The sequence below is a fragment of the Ostrea edulis genome, chromosome 10 (assembly GCF_947568905.1).
Source record: "Ostrea edulis chromosome 10, xbOstEdul1.1, whole genome shotgun sequence".
NCBI lineage: Eukaryota > Metazoa > Mollusca > Bivalvia > Ostreida > Ostreidae > Ostrea > Ostrea edulis.
Genome location: NC_079173.1, coordinates 29,131,796 through 29,156,283, shown reverse-complemented (window position 1 = coordinate 29,156,283; position 24,488 = coordinate 29,131,796). Strand labels below are relative to the sequence as shown.

Here is a 24,488-nt window from a genome sequence, read left to right as displayed (position 1 = left end):
CTGGGGGTGTACTTGACCTGCATGTGTCATTCATGTCCCTTCTGCGCTTAAGCTACTGCTAATACTGCAATTACACAATCATGCATTTTACCGTGTAGTGAAAATTGTACAGATAATAGAAATCTGAGAGAAAGGAAAACTCCTACAGATATTAAAATTCCTACAGATAATAAAATTTCCACAGATATACATGTGCATACGAAAGCCGATTAGTATCATATGAAAAAATAAATTCACCATCCACTATCTCGTAATTACGAGATAATTATCGCGAAATTATGAGAAAAGATCTCGTAATTACGAGAAAAGATCTCGTAATTACGAAATAATTATCTCAAAATTACGAGAAAAATGAATGAACATTGGTCACATGATATCTTTCTTTATATGAGCGCCCCTCTCCTAGTTCCGACAGTGTGTTTTGGAATATGTTTTCAATATAAGAAGTCACTTTCCATTCAAAATATGCAAAATAGATCATTAGAATTTTTAAATCGTTAACTTACCGAGTGAAAGTTTATTCATGCATCTAAAATACAAAGGAAAGAAGACGACGATTTATTATTGTAGGTTTCTGCACTATCGATTAATTAAATTTCACAAGTTTTATGATGATATAAGCTAATGATAAAGTTAAACTACCATATTGCTTAGTGTAACTGTGTATGGAAGTTCAGGACTCTTGTAATTCCGGCGTTGAGTGCACACTTTGATGGTACATATTGTCATGTGGCACATATCATCATCAGCGACGATATGTACGTACCCTCACGGTACAATATATGATGGCATTAATCAATGGGGAAAAAAATATTGTATACATTTGTTTATATAGTCTAGATTTAATAAAAGTCCAAACTTATTTCAATAAGTCTTATTCCTACTCGAGATATATGGGTGAGCGCCTGATGGTACATGTACATCTAATAATGGTGAGGGTTTGTGTCGGTACATATTGCAGATTAAGGAGTCACATAACAACTCTACATGTATCTATACAAGTTTCACACCTAGAGTTAAATTACAATCCTTTGAATTGGAGATCAAACATCCGTAATAAAACAAGAATAAACACCTGTTTATCTGACAATTTTTGGTTATTGAAAACATAAGAATAGACGATGTATAAATAACCCGGCTCTAATGATATTCGTCTTTGATTATTGTATACTAGTAACCCGATGAAATAAACAAAACCCACAAGAAATGTGCGTATACAGCGGACCAGAACGTAAATTATAATCAGGAACGAAAATTATAGGTATTTAGCGCTCCTACGAGAACTATGCGTAACTAAATCATGCGACACCGGACGACAATATGTACCGTCACACACACTTTGAATGCGATCATCTCGATTTGCTGATCAAGAAACATAGAGGGAAATATTATCAAACGCTTCCAAGACTATCCAATAGTTGTGCAACTCGGCTTAAATTGATATAAATATATTTTCTCGTAATTACGAGATCTTTTCTCGTAGTTTCGAAATAATTATCTCGTAATTACAAAATCTTTTCTCGTAATTACGAGATCTTTTCTCGTAATTACAAGATCTTTTCTCGTAATTTAAAGATAATTATCTCGTAATTACGGGAACTTTTCTCGTAGTTACGAGATTTTTTCTCGTAATTACGATATAATGAAATGTGAGTTATTTTTTTTTTTTTTACAATCTATCAATAGGCTTTAGTATGTATAATAAAACTCCAACAGATAATGAAAGTTCTACAGATAATAAAAAATCCTACAGATACGCATGTATGATAAAACTCCTACATATATACGTGTATAATAAAACTCCTACATATATACGTGTATAATAAAACTCTTACAGAAATACGTGTATAATAAAACTCCTACATATATACGTGTATAATAAAACTCCTACATATATACGTGTATAATAAAACTCCTACATATATACGTGTATAATAAAACTACATATATACGTGTATAATAAAATTACAGATATACGTGTATAATAAAACTCCTACAGATATACGTGTATAATAAAACTCCTACATATATACGTGTATAATAAATTTCCTACAGAAATACGTGTATAATAAAACTCCTACATATATACGTGTATAATAAAACTCCTACATATATACGTGTATAATAAAACTACATATATACGTGTATAATAAAACTACAGATACACGTGTATGATAAAACTCCTACAGATATACGTGTATGATAAAACTCCTACATATATACGTGTATAATAAAACTACCACAGATATACGTGTATAATAAAACTCCTACAGATATACGTGGATAATAAAACTATAGATATACGTGTATAATACAACTCCTACAGCTATACGTGTATAATACAACTCCTACAGCTATACGTGTATAATAAAACTCCTACATATATACGTGTATAATAAAACTCCTACAGATATACGTGTATAATAAAACTACAGATATACGTGTATAATAAAACTACAGATATACGTGTATAATAAAACTCCTACAGATATACGTGGATAATAAAACTATAGATATACGTGTATGAGAAAACTCCTACAGCTATACGTGTATAATAAAACTCCTACAGATACACGTATAATAGAACTACAGATATACGTGTATAATAAAACTACATATATACGTGTATAATAAAACTCCTACAGATATACGTGTATAATAAAACTCGTACAGATATACGTGTATATTAAAACTCTTACATATATACGTGTATAATAAAACTACAGATATACGTGTATAAGAAAACTCTTACAGATATACGTATATAATAAAACTACCACAGATATACGTGTATAATAAAACTCCTACAGATATACGTGTATGATAGAACTGCTACAGATACACGTGTATGATAAAACTCCTACAGATACACGTGTATAATAAAACTCCTACAGATACACGTGTATAATAAAACTCCTACAGATATACGTGTATAATAAAACTCCTACAGATATACGTGTATGATAAAACTCCTACAGATATACGTGTATGATAAAACTCCTACAGATATACGTGTATAATAAAACTACATATATACGTGTATAATAAAACTCCTACAGATATACGTGTATAATAAAACTACATATATACGTGTATAATAAAACTCCTACAGATATACGTGTATGAAAAAACTCCTACAGATATACGTGTATAATAAAACTATTACAGATATACGTGTATAATAAAACTCCTACAGATATACGTGTATAATAAAACTCCTACAGATATATGTGTATAATAAAACTCCTACAGATATACGTGTATATTAAAACTCTTACAGATATACGTGTATAATAAAACTACAGATATACGTGTATAATAAAACTACAGATATACGTGTATGAGAAAACTCCTACAGATATAGGTGTATAATAAAACTACAGATATACGTGTATAATAAAACTACCACAGATATACGTGTATAATAAAACTCCTACAGATATACGTGTATAATAAAACTCTACAGATATACGTGTATGATAGAACTGCTACAGATATACGTGTATGATAAAATTCCTACAGATACACGTGTATAATAAAACTCCTACATATATACGTGTATGATAAAACTCCTACAGATACACGTGTATAATAAAACTACAGATATACGTGTATAATAAAACTACAGATGTACGTGTATAATAAAACTCCTACAGATATACGTGTATAATAAAACTCCTACAGATACACGTATAATAGAACTACAGATATACGTGTATAATAAAACTACAGATATACGTGTATAATAAAACTACAGATATACGTGTATAATAAAACTACAGATATACGTGTATAATAAAACTCCTACAGATATACGTGTATAATAAAACTACAGACATACGTGTATAATAAAACTACAGATGTACGTGTATAATAAAACTCCTACAGATATACGTGTATAATAAAACTCCTACAGATATACGTGTATGATAAAACTCCTACAGATATACGTGTATAATAAAGCTACCACTGATATCAGTGTATAATAAAACTCCTACAGATATACGTGTATAATAAAACTCCTACAGATACACGTGTATAATAAAACTCCTACAGATACACGTGTATAATAAAACTCCTACAGATATACGTGTATAATAAAACTCCTACAGATATACGTGTATGATAAAACTCCTACAGATATACGTGTATGATAAAACTCCTACAGATATACGTGTATAATAAAACTACATATATACGTGTATAATAAAACTCCTACAGATATACGTGTATAATAAAACTACAGATATACGTGTATAATAAAACTCCTACAGATATACGTGTATAATAAAACTACATATATACGTGTATAATAAAACTATTACAGTTATACGTGTATAATAAAACTCCTACAGATATACGTGTATAATAAAACTCCTACAGATACACGTGTATAATAAAACTCCTACAGATACACGTGTATAATAAAACTCCTACAGATACACGTGTATAATAAAACTCCTACAGATATACGTGTATAATAAAACTCCTACAGATATACGTGTATGATAAAACTCCTACAGATATACGTGTATGATAAAACTCCTACAGATATACGTGTATAATAAAACTCCTACAGATATACGTGTATGATAAAACTCCTACAGATATACGTGTATGATAAAACTCCTACAGATATACGTGTATAATAAAACTCCTACAGATATACGTGTATAATAAAACTATTACAGATATACGTGTATAATAAAACTCCTACAGATATACGTGTATGATAAAACTCCTACAGATATACGTGTATGATAAAACTCCTACAGATATACGTGTATAATAAAACTCCTACAGATATACGTGTATAATAAAACTCCTACAGATATACGTGTATAATAAAACTACATATATACGTGTATAATAAAACTCCTACAGATATACGTGTATAATAAAACTACATATATACGTGTATAGTAAAACTATTACAGATATACGTGTGTAATAAAACTCCTACAGATATACATGTATAATAAAACTCCTACAGATATACGTGTATAATAAAACTCCTACAGATTTACGTGTATATTAAAACTCCTACAGATATACGTGTATAATAAAACTACAGATATACGTGTATAATAAAACTACAGATATACGTGTATGAGAAAACTCCTACAGATATACGTGTATAATAAAACTACAGATATACGTGTATAATAAAACTACCACAGATATACGTGTATAATAAAACTCCTACAGATATACGTGTATAATAAAATTCCTACAGATATACGTGTATGATAGAACTGCTACAGATATACGTGTATGATAAAATTCCTACAGATACACGTGTATAATAAAACTCCTACATATATACGTGTATGATAAAACTCCTACATATATACGTGTATGATAAAACTCCTACAGATACACGTGTATAATAAAACTACAGACATACGTGTATAATAAAACTACAGCTATACGTGTATAATAAACCTCCTACAGATATACGTGTATAATAAAACTCCTACAGATATACGTGTATAATAAAGCTACCACAGATATCAGTGTATAATAAAACTCCTACAGATATACGTGTATAATAAAACTCCTACAGATATACGTGTATAACAAAACGCCTACAGATATACGTGTATAATAAAACTCCTACAGATATACGTGTATAATAAAACTATAGATACACGTGTATAATAAAACTACAGATGTACGTGTATAATAAAACTATAGATACACGTGTATAATAAAACTACAGACATACGTGTATAATAAAACTCCTACAGATATACGTGTATAATAAAACTCCTAGAGATATACGTGTATAATAAAACTACATATATACGTGTATAATAAAACTCCTACATATATACGTGTATAATAAAACTACAGGTATACGTGTATAATAAAACTATAGATACACGTGTATAATAAAACTACAGATGTACGTGTATAATAAAACTATAGATACACGTGTATAATAAAACTACAGACATACGTGTATAATAAAACTCCTACAGATATACGTGTATAATAAAACTCCTAGAGATATACGTGTATAATAAAACTACATATATACGTGTATAATAAAACTCCTACATATATACGTGTATAATAAAACTACAGGTATACGTGTATAATAAAACTACAGATATACGTGTATAATAAAACTCCTACATATATACGTGTATAATAAAACTCCTACAGATATACGTGTATAATAAAACTATAGATATACGTGTATAATAAAACTCCTACAGATATACGTGTATAATAAAACTCCTACAGATATACGTGTATGATAAAACTCCTACATATATACGTGTATAATAAAACTCCTACAGATATACGTGTATGATAAAACTCCTACATATATACATGTATAATAAACCTCCTACATATATACGTGTATAATAAACCTCCTACAGATATATGTGTATAATAAAATTACCACAGATATACGTGTATAATAAAACTCCTACAGATATACGTGTATAATAAAACTCCTACAGATATACATGTATAATAAAATTCCTACAGATATACGTGTATAATAAAACTACAAATATACGTGTATAATAAAGCTACAGATATACGTGTATGAGAAAACTCCTACAGATATACGTGGATAATAAAACTCCTACAGATATACGTGTATAACAAAACTCCTACAGATATACGTGTATAATAGAACTCCTACAGATATACGTGTATGATAGAACTGCTACCGATACACGTGTATAATAAAACTTTTTTGCCACGGGTGGGGGGGGGGTATATAAACCACAAGTTTATTCATTCTCTACCCATAGGTGTCACTGCCCGCTAACACCTTTGTCAATGCCGAAATTTCAAAGTGTTTGTAAATTCGCTTAATCAATTTATGATACAAAATTTTAAAATAAAGTTGTTTTATCGCATTTAAACAATTCCCAAAGTGTTGATTTTAATCAAAATGAATGATTTTTCACCCATTTTTTTTTTGGCGTTATCTTATCAACATTAATCATTCTAATTCTTAAATTCCGTTCTGTTCCGTCTTCCGTCCCGTTTTCCGTTCCGTTTTCCGTTCCGCGTTTTAGCAACACCCTTTTTGAGTGCCTTACATTTTTTGAAAATTATCATACAGTGCAGGTTTTCTTTTTAAGTTTTCCTTGTACTCGAGACTTCCGGGTTATCGGACTTAGAATACGCCAAGGAATACAACAGCAAAGAGGGAAACCTCAAATCGAAACCGGAACTGAGACTAGACGAAGCATGGCTCACAATCAACTCCACTGTTAATTTCCATATACTGTTATACTCATTAAATGATGAGTGCTGGAAGGTAACTTTGATCTAAAACGGAAATGCAGATAGGGGGTTCTTAGCGTGACGTCACAGGATACAGTGCAATACGCTTATAGCTTGTAGCGAAGTGCTTGGGGACAAACAATTACAGTAAATCACGCTTATAGCGAAATGCTGGGGTACAAATAATTACAGTAAATCATGCTTATAGTGAAGTACTGAGGACAAACAATTACAGTAAATCACGCTTATAGTGAAGTGCTTGGGGTACAAACAATGTAGTAAATCCCGCTCATAGCGAAGCACTGTGGGGGCAAACAATACAGTAAATCACGCTTATAGCGAAGTGCTTGGGGACAAACAATTACAGTAAATCATGCTTATAGTGAAGTGCTGGGACAAACGATTACAGTAAACACATTTATAGTGAAGTGCTGGGGACAAAAAATTACAGTAAATCACGCTTATGGAGAAGTGCTGGGAGACAAACAATTACAGTAAATCACACTTATAGCGAAGTACTGGGACAAACAATTACAGTAAATCACGCTTATAGCGAAATGCTGGGGTACAAACAATGCAGTAAATCCCGCTCATAACGAAGCACTGTGGGGACAAACAATTACAGTATATCACGCCTATAGCGAAACACTGGGGGGGGGGGGGGGGCAAAGAATTACAGTAAATCACGCTTATAGCGAAGTGCTTAGGGGACAAACAATTACAGTAAATTACGCTTATAGCAAAGTACTTGGGGGCAAACAATTACAATAAATCACGCTTATAGCGAAGTGCTGGGGGGGGGGACAAACAATTACAGTAAAACATGCTTATAGCGAAGTGCTGGGGCCGGGTGATTTTGATTCGTTAAAAATAATTCGCTATATCCAAGACGTTTGTCATGTTTTAATCACTTCACTCTCATCTCGAATTAAGAAATAATGATTGCGTTACCAACGAGGTTATTCTGCAATATACACGAAAACAAGAACTTTATTTCTATTCTACTACGGCTCAGAAATATACAACTAATCGATTTCCAATATAGCTACGAATTAGGCCACCGTGACGTCATGGCAATTTCCAAAATAATCTACATTGTTTCTGCTGACTAAAATGGTGAGATGGTAGGGGTATTGTAAATCTATTTTGAAAAAGAAAATATTTTAATTATTTAATTTGATGTTAACGAATTATATATATATATATATATATATATATATATATATATATATATATATATTAATTGCTTTGAATACAGTTCAAGAGAAACTTGTCTGTGCATCGCCATGTTTACATGTGTATCGCTCTTGGAATGCAGACGATTTGTTTATACCGAAGGACATATGTTCTTCAGTCATTTATTAATTTATTAATTTATTGATTGATTTTCATGATTATAAAATTTAGTTATCAGTCAATAACTTTATTGTTGCATTAGCAAAACTCGAAGTGCAAGCGAGATGTGTATCAGTTTTCTCATAAACAGTCTCGTTTAAAGTCAGCATTTCGCAAATTCTATGGTCGTTATAACGATCTAGTTTGCTAATACAACCTATCATATTTCATACCGATTGTTAGATCGTTCGTGGTAAACTGATTTTGAATACGGATAACTCCGTTTACCTGATCAAGATATAGGGCTCATGGCGGATGTGACCGGTCGACGGGGAATGCTTACTCCTCCTAGGCACCTGATCCCACCTCTGGTGTGTTCCAGGTGTACGTGTTTACCCAACTATCTATATTGTATTGTTTATGGGATTTATAAGATTGATCACTGTTCGTTATCTTCACCTTTCACTATTAAGGTATATCGTAGAATACTGACCGCGATATTCCTTTGATCTTTGCAATAATCGTGGAAAAATCATTATAAATGTGTTCGATGTAACCGTGTTTTACTGTATATTGAAAAAAAAACCCCATACCAACCTTCACTAATTGTAAATATTATACCTTTTATTTGGGTTGGGGGGGGGGGGTATGCCAAGTGCATTGACTCATATGATGTGTTCACGACAAGTTAGAGATTTCATACAGCTATATAATAAAAGACGGTATCATTTCCATATACATGTAATTTGTTCTGAGTACAGCGTTATTTTAAGTTCTGTGATATTCTTGTTTCTGTAGTATTCTTCTGTTTTTCTAACACTCTAGTGCGACCCCGTGTTTGTGGACACTATCCCGAAGTTTAGTATATACACTGTAAAAGTGAACACAACATTTGGTACCACCATCTACCTGAAGGAGAACGACCTGACAGGGACAAACGATGAAACCTTCTGCACGTAAGATAAACAAGAATTACTCTCACTTGTTTGTTTTTTTTAAAGTCGCTTATGTAAAACTCTTGCGGTCACAACCCATCGTGGCAGCAATTGGAGTCACGTGCAGAGATCCACTTGAGGTAATTCTTTGGTAAATGGATTGACTGATCAATCGAAATACGCCTAGCAATAAGTCGTTGGTAAAAGTTATTCATTTTGCAGAACAATTACACACATTGACCCCTGCATCCTTTCTCTTCTTCAAACTATAACTCAATATTCTGCTACCTATAAATTATTTTCTAAATATTCGTCTTTCTTTTACTCACAAACGCATTCATGGTGATAGTCCCTGTGATTTATCGTTTTACTTTCTTACTGAACACTTAGTTCTCCCCATGTCAGAAGACACAAACTCTCTACAAACCACTCTGGCTTTATTCCAGCTTCTCCATCCTGCACTCCTTCCACCGTGTCCTTTCCTCTTCTGGTGTCCAACCTAACACCATCTCACAATCGTTGTCATCTTCCCTCCGTAACACGTGCCCTACCCAGGTCCATCGTTGTCTCCTCAACTCGTCACTTATTGCATTTGTGTCCACCCTCTCTGTCTATTATCTGTTTGTTACCATCTGCTGTCACCTTATCCCCAAGATACTCCGTAAACAACTTAACTGAAACGCATTTCATCGAATCTGTCTTTCCCATCTTCCACGTTTCGCTACTATATAGCAGCTTTGACATCACTAGCGATTTGAAAAGCTTGACCTTCGTTCTAACTCCAATGCTCGCTGCACTCCATACTTTCCCCGGCTTCCCATAAACTATCCTGTTCGTGATCCTGCACTGGATTCCTAAACTTCATAAAAACCCTTACAAACAAAGATACATTGCTGGATCCAGCAAATGTTTTACCAAGGCCCTATATTTGTTCCTGACGAAGATATTAACAGCTGTGAAGGAGAAACTTCAAACGTACTATACGACTACATATGCCAAAAGTAGTATAAATCAAATGTGGATTATAAACATTTCTTGAGAACTTTTAGTAAACTTGAAATCACAAAACTTTTCACAAATGAACAACATCAAAACGTATGATTTTTCAACTCTTTACACGACCATTCCTCACGATAAATCAAAGACTAAACTTTTTGACATCATAGACAGTTGCTTCTTCAACAAAAAAATGGAGAATGCAAATGCTCCAACAGTTTGGTGGATGTCATTTGGATTATCTTTCGATGTATATCAAAGATTTGTCGCATGTACAGCCAATTAATTATTAGCTTTGGTACAGAAATCAAATTAAAGATTGTCATGTTCCTGTAAGGGATATTTTCGATGATTCCTTTTCAGATCTCATGTATTCGATCTAAAAATGTTCCGTAAAAATTGTAAAACTTGTGACATACTGATCACTGGAAATTCATTTAGTAGTAATCTCACTGGACGTAGTTTATGTACCAAAACTTTTGATAATTTGACTTGTAAATCTTCTAACGTTGTCTGTGCTATTGTGTTGGAGAAACTAAGAGTTCACTTAATAAAAGAATATCGGGTCACAAATGTCAAATAAATAATGGTGGTAACCAACTTCTTTTAAAGCACTTCAACTCACCGGACCACTCCATACTGTCCATGAAGGTAAAGATTTTAGAAATAAATTACCATCACACAAATAGTCCAACATTAAGTACCCCTTTCCGTAGAGAAAGCGAAGATCACTGGATCAGGACCCTAGGTATTGAATTTCCATACGAATGCAATGATAATGTATATGATATGGGAAATCTGACTAGTCCACAAGGAAATAACGTGAATGTGATGGGACTCTTTCCCAATACTTAAAGACAGAAACGCAGTCATGGACATCGTTCATATAAAAGATCAAGTATAAATGATGTCACGTTTTATTCACTTTTACCTTACGTCAACAGACATTTAGGTCCACATCACATTCGCACGACATTCTACTCTGTTCCTTTGAAAGTTTTACATACTTTATTTCAAGAAGCCACAGCTAGTCTATACTTGGATTTTTCAACACCTGAATATAGACTGAACTCTATGATTATGGATGTTGCCAATCATAGGCTCTTTAAACCACCAAGGGTTTAATCAAGGCACGCTCAAACTCCAGTGTATAGTTCTCTAATTTTCTTGACCATTAAAGAAGTAGGACACGGTTTGAGCAGAACATTTTCAAATTTTATTTTTATTTTTTTCATTTTTAGTGTTTAGAATGCTCAACTAAGGTACATGTATTTCTGATAGTCAGCAAATATTTGAATATCAGTTGTTGAGGTACATGCGAGATACAGAGGGCACAATTCTTTGTGATGTAAACAAGACTTGTGCCATGTTTTTGTTTACACGGGTTAAATATACTAGTAACTTTCGCTTAAAGCAGATTTTTTGTTGTTGTAAATTTACGAACTAATTCTGTACCCAATTAAATAATTTTTAGTGTTAAGCACATCTCTTTTTGTTTTAAACATGCTATTTTATATTGAACAATCTATATCTAAACAGGAACTTGACATGAACCTTGTTTACATAACACGGAGTTGTGAGTGCTGTATCTCACTCGTAACTCAACAACTGATATCTAAATTTTGGTTGACCATAGAAATAGGTAGATTTTACCTAAGAATTGTAAACAATAATAATGGAAAAATAAAATTTGAAAATGTTCACCTCAAAATCATATACATACCCCTTTAACGATTATAACATTTTGCACAAACTCCCCCGATGCACAGAAGCAAATGTTTTCTCAAAGTCCACGAAATGCAAACACAGTCCAGCATTTTATTCGTGTTCCTGTTTGATGGCAATCCTCGGAACGAATATCTGATCACATGTTCATTTTAGTGGTTTAAATCCTGCTTGTTTCTTCCTTGGTGTTTTTCCCACTCGCTTCTTCATTTGGTCTATAATTATTCTCCCAAACATCTTACACATCTCCCTTGGGGATTCGGGTTAGAATACGTCCTAAGTACCCCCTTGCTTGTCGTAAGAGCCGACTAAATGGGGCGGTCCTTCGGATGAGACCGCAAAAACCGAGGTCCAGTGTCGCAGCAGGTGTGACACGATAAAGAACCCTCCCTGCTCAATGACCGTAGGCGCAGAGCATAGGCCGAAATTTTGCAGCCCTTCACCGGCAGTGGTGACATCTCCATATGAGTGAAATATTCTCGAGGGACGTTAAACAATATTCAATCAATCAATCAATCTTACACATCACATCACATCACGTTGGGATTCGGGTTAGAATAGGCCCTTAGTACCCGCTTGGTTGTCGTAAGAGGCGACTAAATGGGGCGGACAGCAAAAACCGATGTCCTGTGTCGCAGCAGGTGTGGCACGATAAAGATCCCTCCCTGCTCAATGGCCATAAGCGCCGAACAAAGGCCTAAATTTTGCAACACTTCACGAGAATTGGTGATGTCTCCATATGAGTGAAATATTCTCGAGAGGGACGTTATACAATATTTAATCAATCAATCTTACACATCACAGTGTCGCTCATTTCCAGATGTTGCAGTTTTTTCATGTTTACTATCTTCAAAATCTTTCCAATTAGCGCATATTCCCGCTTTTCTGGAACTCTTTCCTTTTTCCATATAATGTTGAATAGGCCCGTGGGTCCCCTATTTGTGTCTTTCATATCGACAGGTCTTCACTCACATTGTCTACTCCATAGACCTTACTCTTCTTCCCCTTTATAAGTGCTGTCATCACTTCTTGTTGACTAAACTTTCCGGAGTCTATTTCTTCCACTTCTTACGTCATCTGTATATCTTCATCTGCTGCTGTGAGCTCTGATTCTTCCTTGTTGAGATCTCCCTTGAACACTCATCTTCTCTGGTTTCTCTGTCATATTCTCTCCTCCTGACTGCCTCCTCCCTGTAACAGCCATGTTTATGTCGTACAACTCCTTCATCCTTCCATTTTCCGTTACTATTTCTGCTTTTTCTGTCCGATTTTCCGTCCACTTTCTCTTGCCTTTTCTCACACTCCTCCTCTTCACTTCCCGGTCTTTATTTCTACTGCCTCAGCCTCTCATATGCTCTCTCTGAACCCGAAGCAGCTGGCCCCACATTCACCACTCATCGTGCTTTGACTTTCCCCTCCTATCCGAGACTGATTCTTCCTATTGGTTTTACGTTTTCTGTTGCCTCTATATACACTGTTTCAGTCTTCTAACGCCTTTAGCTCCATCAGTGCTTGGAACCTGTTCCTCACCTCTACACTGTACTTCTCCATGATATCCGGGCTTTCCAGTTTCTGAAACATATTGAAGAATTGGATGAAGCAAGTTATATTCAGGAGTCCGTGTTTGCCCAACTCTCTATTTTATACTGTTTTCAGTATTTATGAGATTGATCACTGTTCGTTATCTTCACCTTTCATCATTTAGTTAAATTTTATAAATTCATGTACTTAACCCAAGTTGTCTAATTTTCAGTCATCGCATATTATTTTTCTCTCGTTTATTGATATTTCATAAAATAGATCCCAGAAAAGAAGAACAATGTTGAATCAGATTTTGCAAGGTTCAGTTGTCATCGATTCGTTCAACAAAATTCATTAATCAACGAAAGACAAGTCTTGTTGCCATTCAATGTGTAAAAACCATACCCACAATTATCTTCCTTAAAAACTGTCAATATACCGACGTACACACGTTTCATTGGCGGGACATAGATTTGGTGGATTTCGGGTCTATATTGTATGTCATTAATTTTGGTTAACTCATTTCTATTTATTGATACAATGTATATGTATACTGATGTATCTAAATCTAATGCCTTCCATTTTAATCAATGTTTAAAGACCACCAAATAGGTCAAAACTATATACCGGTACTATGAAGAATAGATATTTAAGTTTGTATCATGTGATGATTTCACAAATTACCCCATGCATATATTTTTATATCCCTATAATGCAAACCTTTTTCATTAGATAACAGTCACTGTGCCATAATGTATGATGAGGACTCATTTTTCATTTTTCAATTTCAGATTTCACAAGAAATTTACTGAAACCGGAGATTACTGGGTTTTCGTGTCCAATCAAGAATTCCTTAATCATGACTGCATTCTTCTCCAGACCAATGATCCACTTCCGGCAGAGATGCGTAAGCCTTTAGTCTAGACAATTAAATCGTTTGGTCTCCAATTTATTATCAAAGAGTAAAGGTATAGAACTCTAAATATAGGGTACATGCATCCAAGTTTGCCGATGTAAAAACAATAAACCAAAGGCTATAAAAGTCTACCTGTATTCTAATATATCCATACATATATCAACCTACATTAATACTAAAGTTCATCCCAAAACTCCGTATACTTCCCAAGATATGCAGAAATGAATTCAGAAAAAGTACTATAATTTTTTTGGTATAAATTTAGCTGGCACTATACCACTAAACAGAATGTTGAGCATTGCAACAAGCTATGAAATAGCATGTTCAGCATTAAATATCGTTTTTAAGTTGAATTTCTTACCCCAATTCATAAACGAAAGTCCATAATAGCTGCAAATTACTGAAAATTGTAAATCCGTCTGCTCATTCATTTATCACAGCCATTTTGCCTGTGCCACTAAGTACCCCAAAAGGATGAAAGGACCCATAACGATTTAAAGACTGAAATACCATTTTTTCTCAATATCAATTTATCATAGTACATATATTATGCTAATAAAAAGTCTTTTAAAGATGCAAATGTCTTATGATGTCCTACTTTTATCCCAACCACATTTACACAGGTGTTTGACGATTTATAGAAATGATGTTAATTTGGGTAGTTAGTGGCACCGGTCAAAATGGATGTGCTAAAATGTATAGTGAAAGTGCGCTCTAAATGTAAACAAATGTGACCAACTAGGCGTCGCCTTGTAGGCTTCAGTAGCCAGTTTCCATGTTCTAAAGCATTCAATCATAATGGCATGCTTGTGATCAATACGATGATTCATATTTCCTCAAAATATCCCCCTGGTTTGATGTGAAATGTACATGTACGACCCAAGTAGCTAAATAATTATTGACCTCTAAATTCAATTGCCTAATTACATATCTGATTGGTATTTTTATTTCCCTCTTTACAGCGATAGTATATGTGTTTGGCGGCCTCCTGGTTCTCTGGGTCATTGGTGACATGGTAGTCCGGCTGGACAGGTGAGTGAGTGTGACTGTTAAGGGGGTTGGGTTGGATTAAAGAGGTATGCTACACCAGAGAAATTTGATGTAGACGAAAAGTGGAGGATATGTACAAAAATATTTTGAAGTTGAAAATTTTCAAATTTACTTTGTTTGGTCAAGAAATACAGTTTTAGTAGAGGGTAAAAAAAATATAAAACAACTGTTGGACACGAACCTGCGACCTACAGTGCGGCAGTCGTTTTTTTTTTTTAATATATTTACAGAATCGTAATTTACGAACTAAACGTGTGCTTTCAATCTTTGAGAATCCTAATGGAAAATTGTATCTTGATTGATCGATCATATCCCACAAGGGAAATGATGTCCAAATTGGGAAATTAGAAATAACCCTTTATACTTGCCGAAATATGTAATTTAAAATAAATTCAAGTTTTTATGTATCTTCCCAAACTCTTAGTCACGTGATCAATAGCTTTAAGGAAAAATGAGCTCCTCAGCTTGTGAGCACAACTGCACTGAATGCTACAACTGCGCAGCTACATGTACGTAGGTTACAAACATACTGAACATAGATTTGTTACTGAATTTTATCCAGTATCGATTCAAATTTTGAAAGGCGTTGGAAAGGACTATATTTTGTGGCAGAAGGATTGTTTGACAAAAAAGTCCTGATATTAACGATTTTACAGTTTCTGTTTTATCCAACGTATCGTCAATATGTACACTCCTGGGCGTGGATTTCGATTTTGTAATTCATAATGCGCAAGTAGTAGAGACTTGCAACTCATTCAAATATTGTAAAGTCATTAATTTGGTGGAAACCGATTCCAAGAAACATTTATATCAATTAAGCCAATAATTCAAAAATATGATTCATAACCCCCACTTTTTAAAGTTCCATTTTGAATTGTAAGGCAAGACTTTGTAACTTATGTGCAATTTTTGAGAAATGTCAATGTTCCTAATTTAACATCTCAAATTCTCGATGATGAGTTTTTCCGTACATTAAGTTCATAAAGGTCATTATTTATTTCTAATTAATTAACATTAAACCTCTTTTATATCTATTTTATTAGAAGACATGAGGATGTATTTATTTTATGTATTAATTAATTTGTGTTGCTCAAGTTGTGCTATCATTAACAGACAAATCAACTTTATGCGAATAAATCAGCCATAAGGACACTGTAAGCGCACAAAAGTCAATTTTAATACACAATAACATAATAATAATAATATAATAAAAATAAAAATATTTTAATAATCAATAACATTATAGATCAATAACAAGCATTGTGACCCCCGAGTTTTTCCTTTTAATTCATAATTCCCTTTCAATAAAGAAATAAAAAAAATTCCTCTGAAAAAAAACTTTTAAAAAACTCCAAAACTCAGGAGGGAACCTCCAGAAAGCTATCTCTCAAAGAAATACTAGGAAGTATGGTGATTTATGTCACTTTGCAGGGAAAATAGAGACGTGTTGCTTAACCTGCCATGCCGGTTCTGCCAATGGAATATGTGGAGTTTTTTTCACAGAATTGTAAGGATACATCGATTCTAGATCCCTATCTAATGACTAATAAAGATGATTTTAATTTCCAGAAAATACAATAAATCTCAATCTGTCAACATTACGGACCCAGAAAACGCACCCCGCAATCTACGAATGAAGGTACACTATTTATAATTCTTATGATTGTTCATAATTTCATCCGGGTCAACCTTATGATAGACCAATTGATTTTCGTCATGTGTCACGCATCATTACTGCCTAGAATAGCCATATTGAGCTTACGTCTTCAACAAATTTAATCTAAAATGCGAATTACACTAAACCTGATCTGCATATTTTGAGATTTTTTTTTTTTTTTTTGTTGTTGTTGTTGTTGTTGATTTTTTTGGTTGGTTTTTTCGTTTTGCAGCATCTTCGTCAAACATCTAACGGTTTTTCCAATGTGAATGGCGACATTGATGCCGCGGACAACGGAAGCGAGACACCACAACATTACTCTACACACAAGAAACGAGAACGGCTGAAGTCCCTGGACACGTTTAGAGGGTACGTCATCGCTATATATAGATATATATCACGCATAGCTCTTATCCTTAGACGAATTTGACTCCACTTTTTTGGCACATTGTTTTTCCCTATAATAGCTCTAAAACTTCATTGTTATTTCGGATTTCAAACATCTCGGTTGAGCATCACTGAAGAAACATTATTTGTCGAAATGCGCATCTGGTACATCAAAATTGGTATCTTATAAGTTTTACATAGAATACACACCACAAACCACTCTTTTGGAATTACTCTTTGGTTCAATTATCAACTCTACGTGGAATCACACAATCTAATTAAAATTAGATGTTAGATCCGCTCACATGCAATTCATTATGCATGGGTGTGTTTTCCTTATAATGATCCTGATATTTGATACATAGACCAAGTCTAGTGATCACGGTATTCGTTATAGGCTAAGTATAATGACACACCGGTATTTCTTTTAGGTTAATCTAAGGATTAAGATATTTTATTGGATTAGGTGTAATGACATATTTGTTTTAAGTTAATCTAAGGATTGGGATATTTCATTGGATTAGGTATGATGACATGATATTTGTTTTAGTTTAAATCTGATTCATTTTAGGTTGAGTCTGATAATCATGATATTTATTTTAGGTTGAGTCTGATCATCATGATATTTATTTTAGGCTGAGTCTGATAATCATGATATCTATTTTAGGTTGAGTCTGATCATTATGATATCTATTTTAGGTTGAGTCTGATCATTATGATATTTATTTTAGGTTGAGTCTGATAATCATGATATTTATTTTAGGTTGAGTCTGATCATCATGATATTTATCTTAGGTTGAGTCTGATCATCATGATATTTATTTTAGGTTGAGTCTGATGATCATGATAATTATTTAGGTTGAATCTGATCATCATGATATTTATTTTAGGTTGAGTCTGATGATCATGATAATTATTTAGGTTGAATCTGATGATCATGATATTTATCTTAGGTTGAGTCTGATCATCATGATATTCATTTTAGGTTGAGTCTGATCATCATGATATTTATTTTAGGTTGAGTCTGATCATCATGATATTTATTTTTAGGTTGTGTCTGATAATTATGATATCTATTTTAGGTTGAGTCTGATCATCATGATATTTATTTTAGTTTGAGTCTGATCATCATGATATTTATTTTAGGTTGAGTCTGATCATCATGATATTTGTTAACTACGGTGGAGGAGGATACTGGTTTTTTGAACATCCTCCGTGGAATGGAATTACTGTTGCAGATTTAGTGTTTCCATGGTAACGTACCGCTTTGCTTTGCATTTCTTTCCAGTTATATGTGTTTTTGTTAAATCTTCGGATTGTCAGACTGGAACCATAGAAATAGCCGAGTCTTCAAAATATTAAACAGATAAGACATGTCTTTTGGCCGAAATATCTGACATTTCCCTGGCCTTTTCATGATTTTGATATTTACCGTGCCAGGAAAACGTCAGAACCGGCGCCATTACGTAAACTGGAAATTCTTGGGCCGATTCTAAATACTTGTGAGCCAAATTCAATATTAAACTCATAACTAATCAATAAAACGATGCTTCTTATACTTACTATTATCGATTAAAAGAAAATATCACTCCAGAATTCGATAACAGAAACACATAATTGTAGTCAACCGAATTTTCGCTGTCATTTGAGCGACGAGTCACGTGACTCAAAACAAAGCTGGACAGTTTGTTAAAATGTTTTAAGAACCTATAAAATCAGATATTTCGGACTAATATGTCTTATGATTTCCATCACATAACAAGAGTATATATACACGTGAAATATAAAATCAAGGGTAAAACCCTGCTATTTGGATCTATCAACAGGTGTCAATAATCTTTCGTTCAGACATCTACCTATGTTTACTACTTGTTCATAGGTTTATTTTCATCATGGGGACAGCGATGAACTACTCATTTCGTGGGATGATGAGGAGGGGGACACCCCGGTACAAGATGTTGTTCAAAGTCGTCAGACGGGCTATTCTTCTGTTCTTCATCGGGATCGTTCTAAACACGAACTGGGGGCGTAAGTCTATTAACCTGATTTGCTTCATCTCAAAATATCAATCATAAAGTCGCTCGACCCTTTCCGTATAATAGTGAAATGTTAGACGCAGAATACAGCGACTTTCATGGTGAAAATGTGAATCGCTTCCGGCGTATTACTGACTATTTTCTTGTAGTCTGTTTGATACAAGAAACATACAGTTTTAGTGGAGTGAACGTTTTATAGGAGAAATGACTGCTTCAAAAGGGGGGGGGGGTAGACGTCTTCACAATGACAACAAATAACAATGTTGGGGGTTAAAACTTCAACATAAGAGGGGTTGCAACCCAATACCCCTTCTAGATCCTCTTCTGTTTTGAATGTTTCAATACTCTCAAGAGCAAAGACGTTGTGCTATTTTCTCAATAACTGCTGGGGTGTTCTCATCCAGTATTCAGAAACATGGGGTTACCGCTGTTTGTACGATTAAAATCAGGGTTTTTTCTTTGTTTTTGCAGCCGTTAACCTGAACAACATCCGGATACCTGGCGTATTACAACGCTTCAGCTTGACCTATTTAATACTTGGTCTACTTGAAATCTGTTTCTCTCGCTATGATACCCCTGAGAAATATCAGGTGAGACAACACGAGTTATCCTTCTTGTCCCGCTTTATCTCATGTAGAGTGAAAAGAGTACCAAATTCATTTCAAAAGACCTTAATGCAAACATTTAGGGCTCTCACTAATTCACTTTGTTGAATTTAGACAAATGCCCACCAATGTCTGAATGTTCGTTCCAGGCTCTGGTGAAATGAAAGTATAGAAACTACTGTAACTTTTAGGAATTTAGGTACAATTTGTATTCATGTTTTAAATGTTTTCTATGTTGCCTCTGATCTTTTTATAGTTTTACGCAATGTTTTGCATGACGTTGCATTTCGCTAATTCTATGGTCGTTATAACGATCTAGTTTGCCAATACAACCTATCATTGGGTCAAATGCTGTCTGACGTGTTTCATACCGATTGTTAGGCCGTTCATGGCACACTGATTTTAACTACTGATGACTCCGTTTACCTGATCAAGATATAGGGCTCACGGCGGGTGTGACCGGTCCACAGGGGATGCTTACTCTTTCTAGGCACCTGATTCCATCTCTGATATATCCAGGGATCCGTGTTTGCCGAACTCTTTATTCTGTATTGCTTATAGGAGTTACGAGATTGATCACTGTTCGTTATCTTCGCCTTTCATAAATGTCATTGCCTATTCAGTAGTTTGTTTCATTCAAATTATAAAATTCAATCACGTGACATATAGGATTGGTCTCTAACACGGTGTCCCGTGGAGATCCGGGTTAGATTAGGTCCTCAGTACTCCCTTGCTTGTCGTAAGAGGCGACTAAATGGGGCGGTCCTTCGGATGAGACCGCAAGAACAGAAGTCCTGTGTCACAGCAGGTGTGACACGATAAAGATCCCTCCCTGCTCAATGGTCATAAACGCCGAGCACAGACCGAATTTTGGCAGCCCTTCAGTGGCAATGGCGACGTCTCCATATGAGTGAAAAGTTGTCGAGAGGGACGTTAAACAAGATACAATCGATCAATCAATCTCTAGCATGGTATATTTGTTCAGTGTATTGCTATGTCGTCCAAGTATCTGTTCAATAAATTTAATGATTTTTTTTTTTGACTATGTATGAAATATCTTTATCTTTGCATTAGGAATATAATAGTTACTTTTTTATGGATTTATAGAACCTGATATTTGTATATATTGACCAGAAACAAGGCATTTTAAAGTAACTCTACCCTCTACTGACGCAGACGTCAGAGGTTTCTGCAAAATTTTCAAATTTATTAAGATCTGTACAGGACACATATATTTTGTTAGGATGTTATTCACTAACTATTGTTAAACTTATGGTTAAGTGTAAAATATTTCATAAATTTACAATATCTATAGATAATCAAATCAATAATTTATCAAAATGTTGATTCCAAGGGCAATCACTTTTATTCTTCAAGTCTATTATATGGTAAATGTCCTTCGTATTCATGATTATTTTTTACATTTTGTGATGGAACAGTTTCGGGAAACTTTTATGATTAATATTATATATGTTATTAGACTCAATTATTGCCTTATTCTGATATTGCTACTTTGTGAAAATTGCAATTTTCTGATGTTGAAAATACTTCTGTTTATGTATGTCTCATACCGATTGTTGGGCCGTTCACGGCACACTAATTTTCACTACGGATAACTCCGTTTACCTGATCAGGATATAGGGCTCACGGCGGGTGTGACCGGTCGACAGAGGATGTTTACTCCTCCTAGGCAACTGATCCTACCTCTGGTGTGTACAGGGGTCCATGTTTGCCCAACTCTCTATTTTGTATTGCTTATAGGAGTTATGAGATTGGTCACTGTTCGTTATCTTCACCTTTCATCTAAAGAAGGGTGTTGACCTTTTTATTTTCTTTGATTAGATTTAACTAAATATATATTGAGTTGAAATATATGCACCTCTCTTTATAAACTTTGAACCTATTATAATGTGAGTATGGAGTTACCTAAAGCAGGTTTAATTTCCCTTTAAATGCGCTATTCGGAGTTATCTATCCGTTGTATGAAATCATACAGAAGCACTTGCAAACCTATTAACACTGTTCTCTTAATTAACAGCTTAATCTTTATAATTAATAATAATTTAATTGGTTAACCATCTGCTTTAGGAAGAATACCGGATTAAAAAAGAATTATGCAATATCATTGTCTGGAAATATTTTTTTAAAAATGAGAAAAAAATTGGCAAACTGCAAAATGAAAAAAGTCCCCACTTTATTTCAATTTATTCATGTAAATATGATGTCTTCAGAAAAATGAAATAGTTTTGTATTTCATTTACCTGGATCTTTTTAAAAATTCTCTTGAAATAAAAGGTAGATTAAAATGAGAAATAAACTTATGAAAAAATGAAAATTTTAGCCATTTTTTAGTTACCTCCTGAAGAATTTGCATTGACTATGTTTTGCAGAACAGGCCTTAAGACTATAAACCGAGAATAGACTTAAGTAAAAATTTTGATTACACGTACTTATATCTTAAAATTTATCTAGTCCCAATGTTTAAAGAAACTGCTTGTTTAAAAAAAAAACATTAAATGCGAATATATTCTGAAATTTCATATTTGTTTATGAGAATTATTTCATAAGTTAGTTAGATTCGAAATTTAGATTTAAATCTATTCTCAGTTTATGGTCTTGAGGCTAGATGTTGGTATGTCGATGTTTTTAGTGAGTATTTACTTCTATGTTTTACAGAAAAGATATTGGTATGCCAATATTTAGTGAGTAGTTACAACTATATTTTACAGAACAGATGTTGGTATGACAATGTTTAGTGCGTATTCGGTTCTATGTTTTGCAGAACAGATGTCGATATGCCGATGTTTAGTGCGTATTCGGTTCTATGTTTTGCAGAACAGATGTTGATATGCCGATGTTTAGTGCGTATTCGGTTTGTATGTTTTACAGAACAGATGTTGATATGCCGATGTTTAGTGTGTATTTGTTACTATGTTTTACAGAACAGATGTTGATATGCCGATGTTTAGTGTGTATTTGGTAATATATTTTACAGAACAGATGTTGATATGCCGATGTTTAGTGTGTATTTGTTACTATGTTTTACAGAGCAGATGTTGGTATGTCGATGTTTAGTGTGTATTTGGTCTATGTTTTACAGAGCAGATGTTGGTATGTCGATGTTTAGTGTGTATTTGTTACTATGTTTTACAGAGCAGATGTTGGTATGTCGATGTTTAGTGTGTATTTGGTCTATGTTTTACAGAACAGATGTTGGTCACCCTTTAGAGACATCCTGCTGTTCCTTCCGCAATGGATTCTGTGCCTGGGGATTCTGGCTGCCTATATATGTCTGACTATGCTTCTTCCAATTGGCGATTGTCCCACGTAAGGTTTACAATCTAAAACAACGTTACGGGAGAACTGATATTATGTATAAAACCAATAATCAATAAAATGATGTAGACGTTTACATCTAAGCCGCTAAAACTGATTAATTGATCATCGGAAGAAAACAGTACAAAAACAAATATAATCTAATTTCATAATTCCTCACTGCTATGTGTTATTTATAGTATCAAGAAAACGGCACATGATGCATGTAATAGTCCGTTTTCTTATCATCACTAAGACGAGAAAACGGTAGACGACGGTGAAGTGTCTGTCTGTCATCCGTCCGTCCGTCCGTACGTCCGACCGGCCGTCTGCCATGGGGTGTATGTGAACTTGAAGTTTTCAACATATAATTTTTTTTTTTTTTTAAACTCTTTAGTTTTCATAATGTGTTTTTAAATTCTCTTTCAATTTTTGTTTTATTTGAATGAAACTTTGTACACAATCTTTCTATCTTTCTATCGATTTGGACATTGTATGAAGATACCCAATCAATATCCACCTGTTATATAGTCTTATTCCGACTTCAGCTTTGCGCAAACCATACATATACATGTACATATAGTTAGAGTTTCATCAATTCGATCGAGTAATATGGTTGCTGTCTCTAAAAATATATTACTTTAACAATTCATGTTAACCCACCGTCTCTGTTTTATATAATTTTATCCATTATTTTCCTCGCCTTAAACTTTTTCAAAGAAAATCTCCACATTCATTGATATGTATTTGAAA

General features: G+C 33.9%; 2 protein-coding genes across 2 annotated transcripts in view; both read left to right on the top strand.

Annotated features, from left to right (window-relative positions):
- Window positions 1–24,488, top strand: part of LOC125674557 (uncharacterized) — a 412,455-nt gene that overhangs the window by 344,861 nt on the left and 43,106 nt on the right. The gene's annotated exons all lie outside the window — the stretch shown is intronic.
- The window catches only part of LOC125665710 (heparan-alpha-glucosaminide N-acetyltransferase-like), a 39,174-nt gene that overhangs the window by 3,280 nt on the left and 11,406 nt on the right, over window positions 1–24,488 (top strand). Inside the window, exons 2-11 of the mRNA XM_048898498.2 lie at window positions 7,113–7,291; window positions 9,418–9,548; window positions 14,561–14,676; window positions 15,648–15,717; window positions 17,305–17,374; window positions 17,625–17,761; window positions 18,926–19,033; window positions 19,659–19,807; window positions 20,287–20,405; window positions 23,626–23,747. Coding sequence (XP_048754455.2) covers window positions 7,113–7,291; window positions 9,418–9,548; window positions 14,561–14,676; window positions 15,648–15,717; window positions 17,305–17,374; window positions 17,625–17,761; window positions 18,926–19,033; window positions 19,659–19,807; window positions 20,287–20,405; window positions 23,626–23,747 — 1,201 coding nt within the window. The remainder of the gene's footprint in view (window positions 1–7,112; window positions 7,292–9,417; window positions 9,549–14,560; window positions 14,677–15,647; window positions 15,718–17,304; window positions 17,375–17,624; window positions 17,762–18,925; window positions 19,034–19,658; window positions 19,808–20,286; window positions 20,406–23,625; window positions 23,748–24,488) is intronic.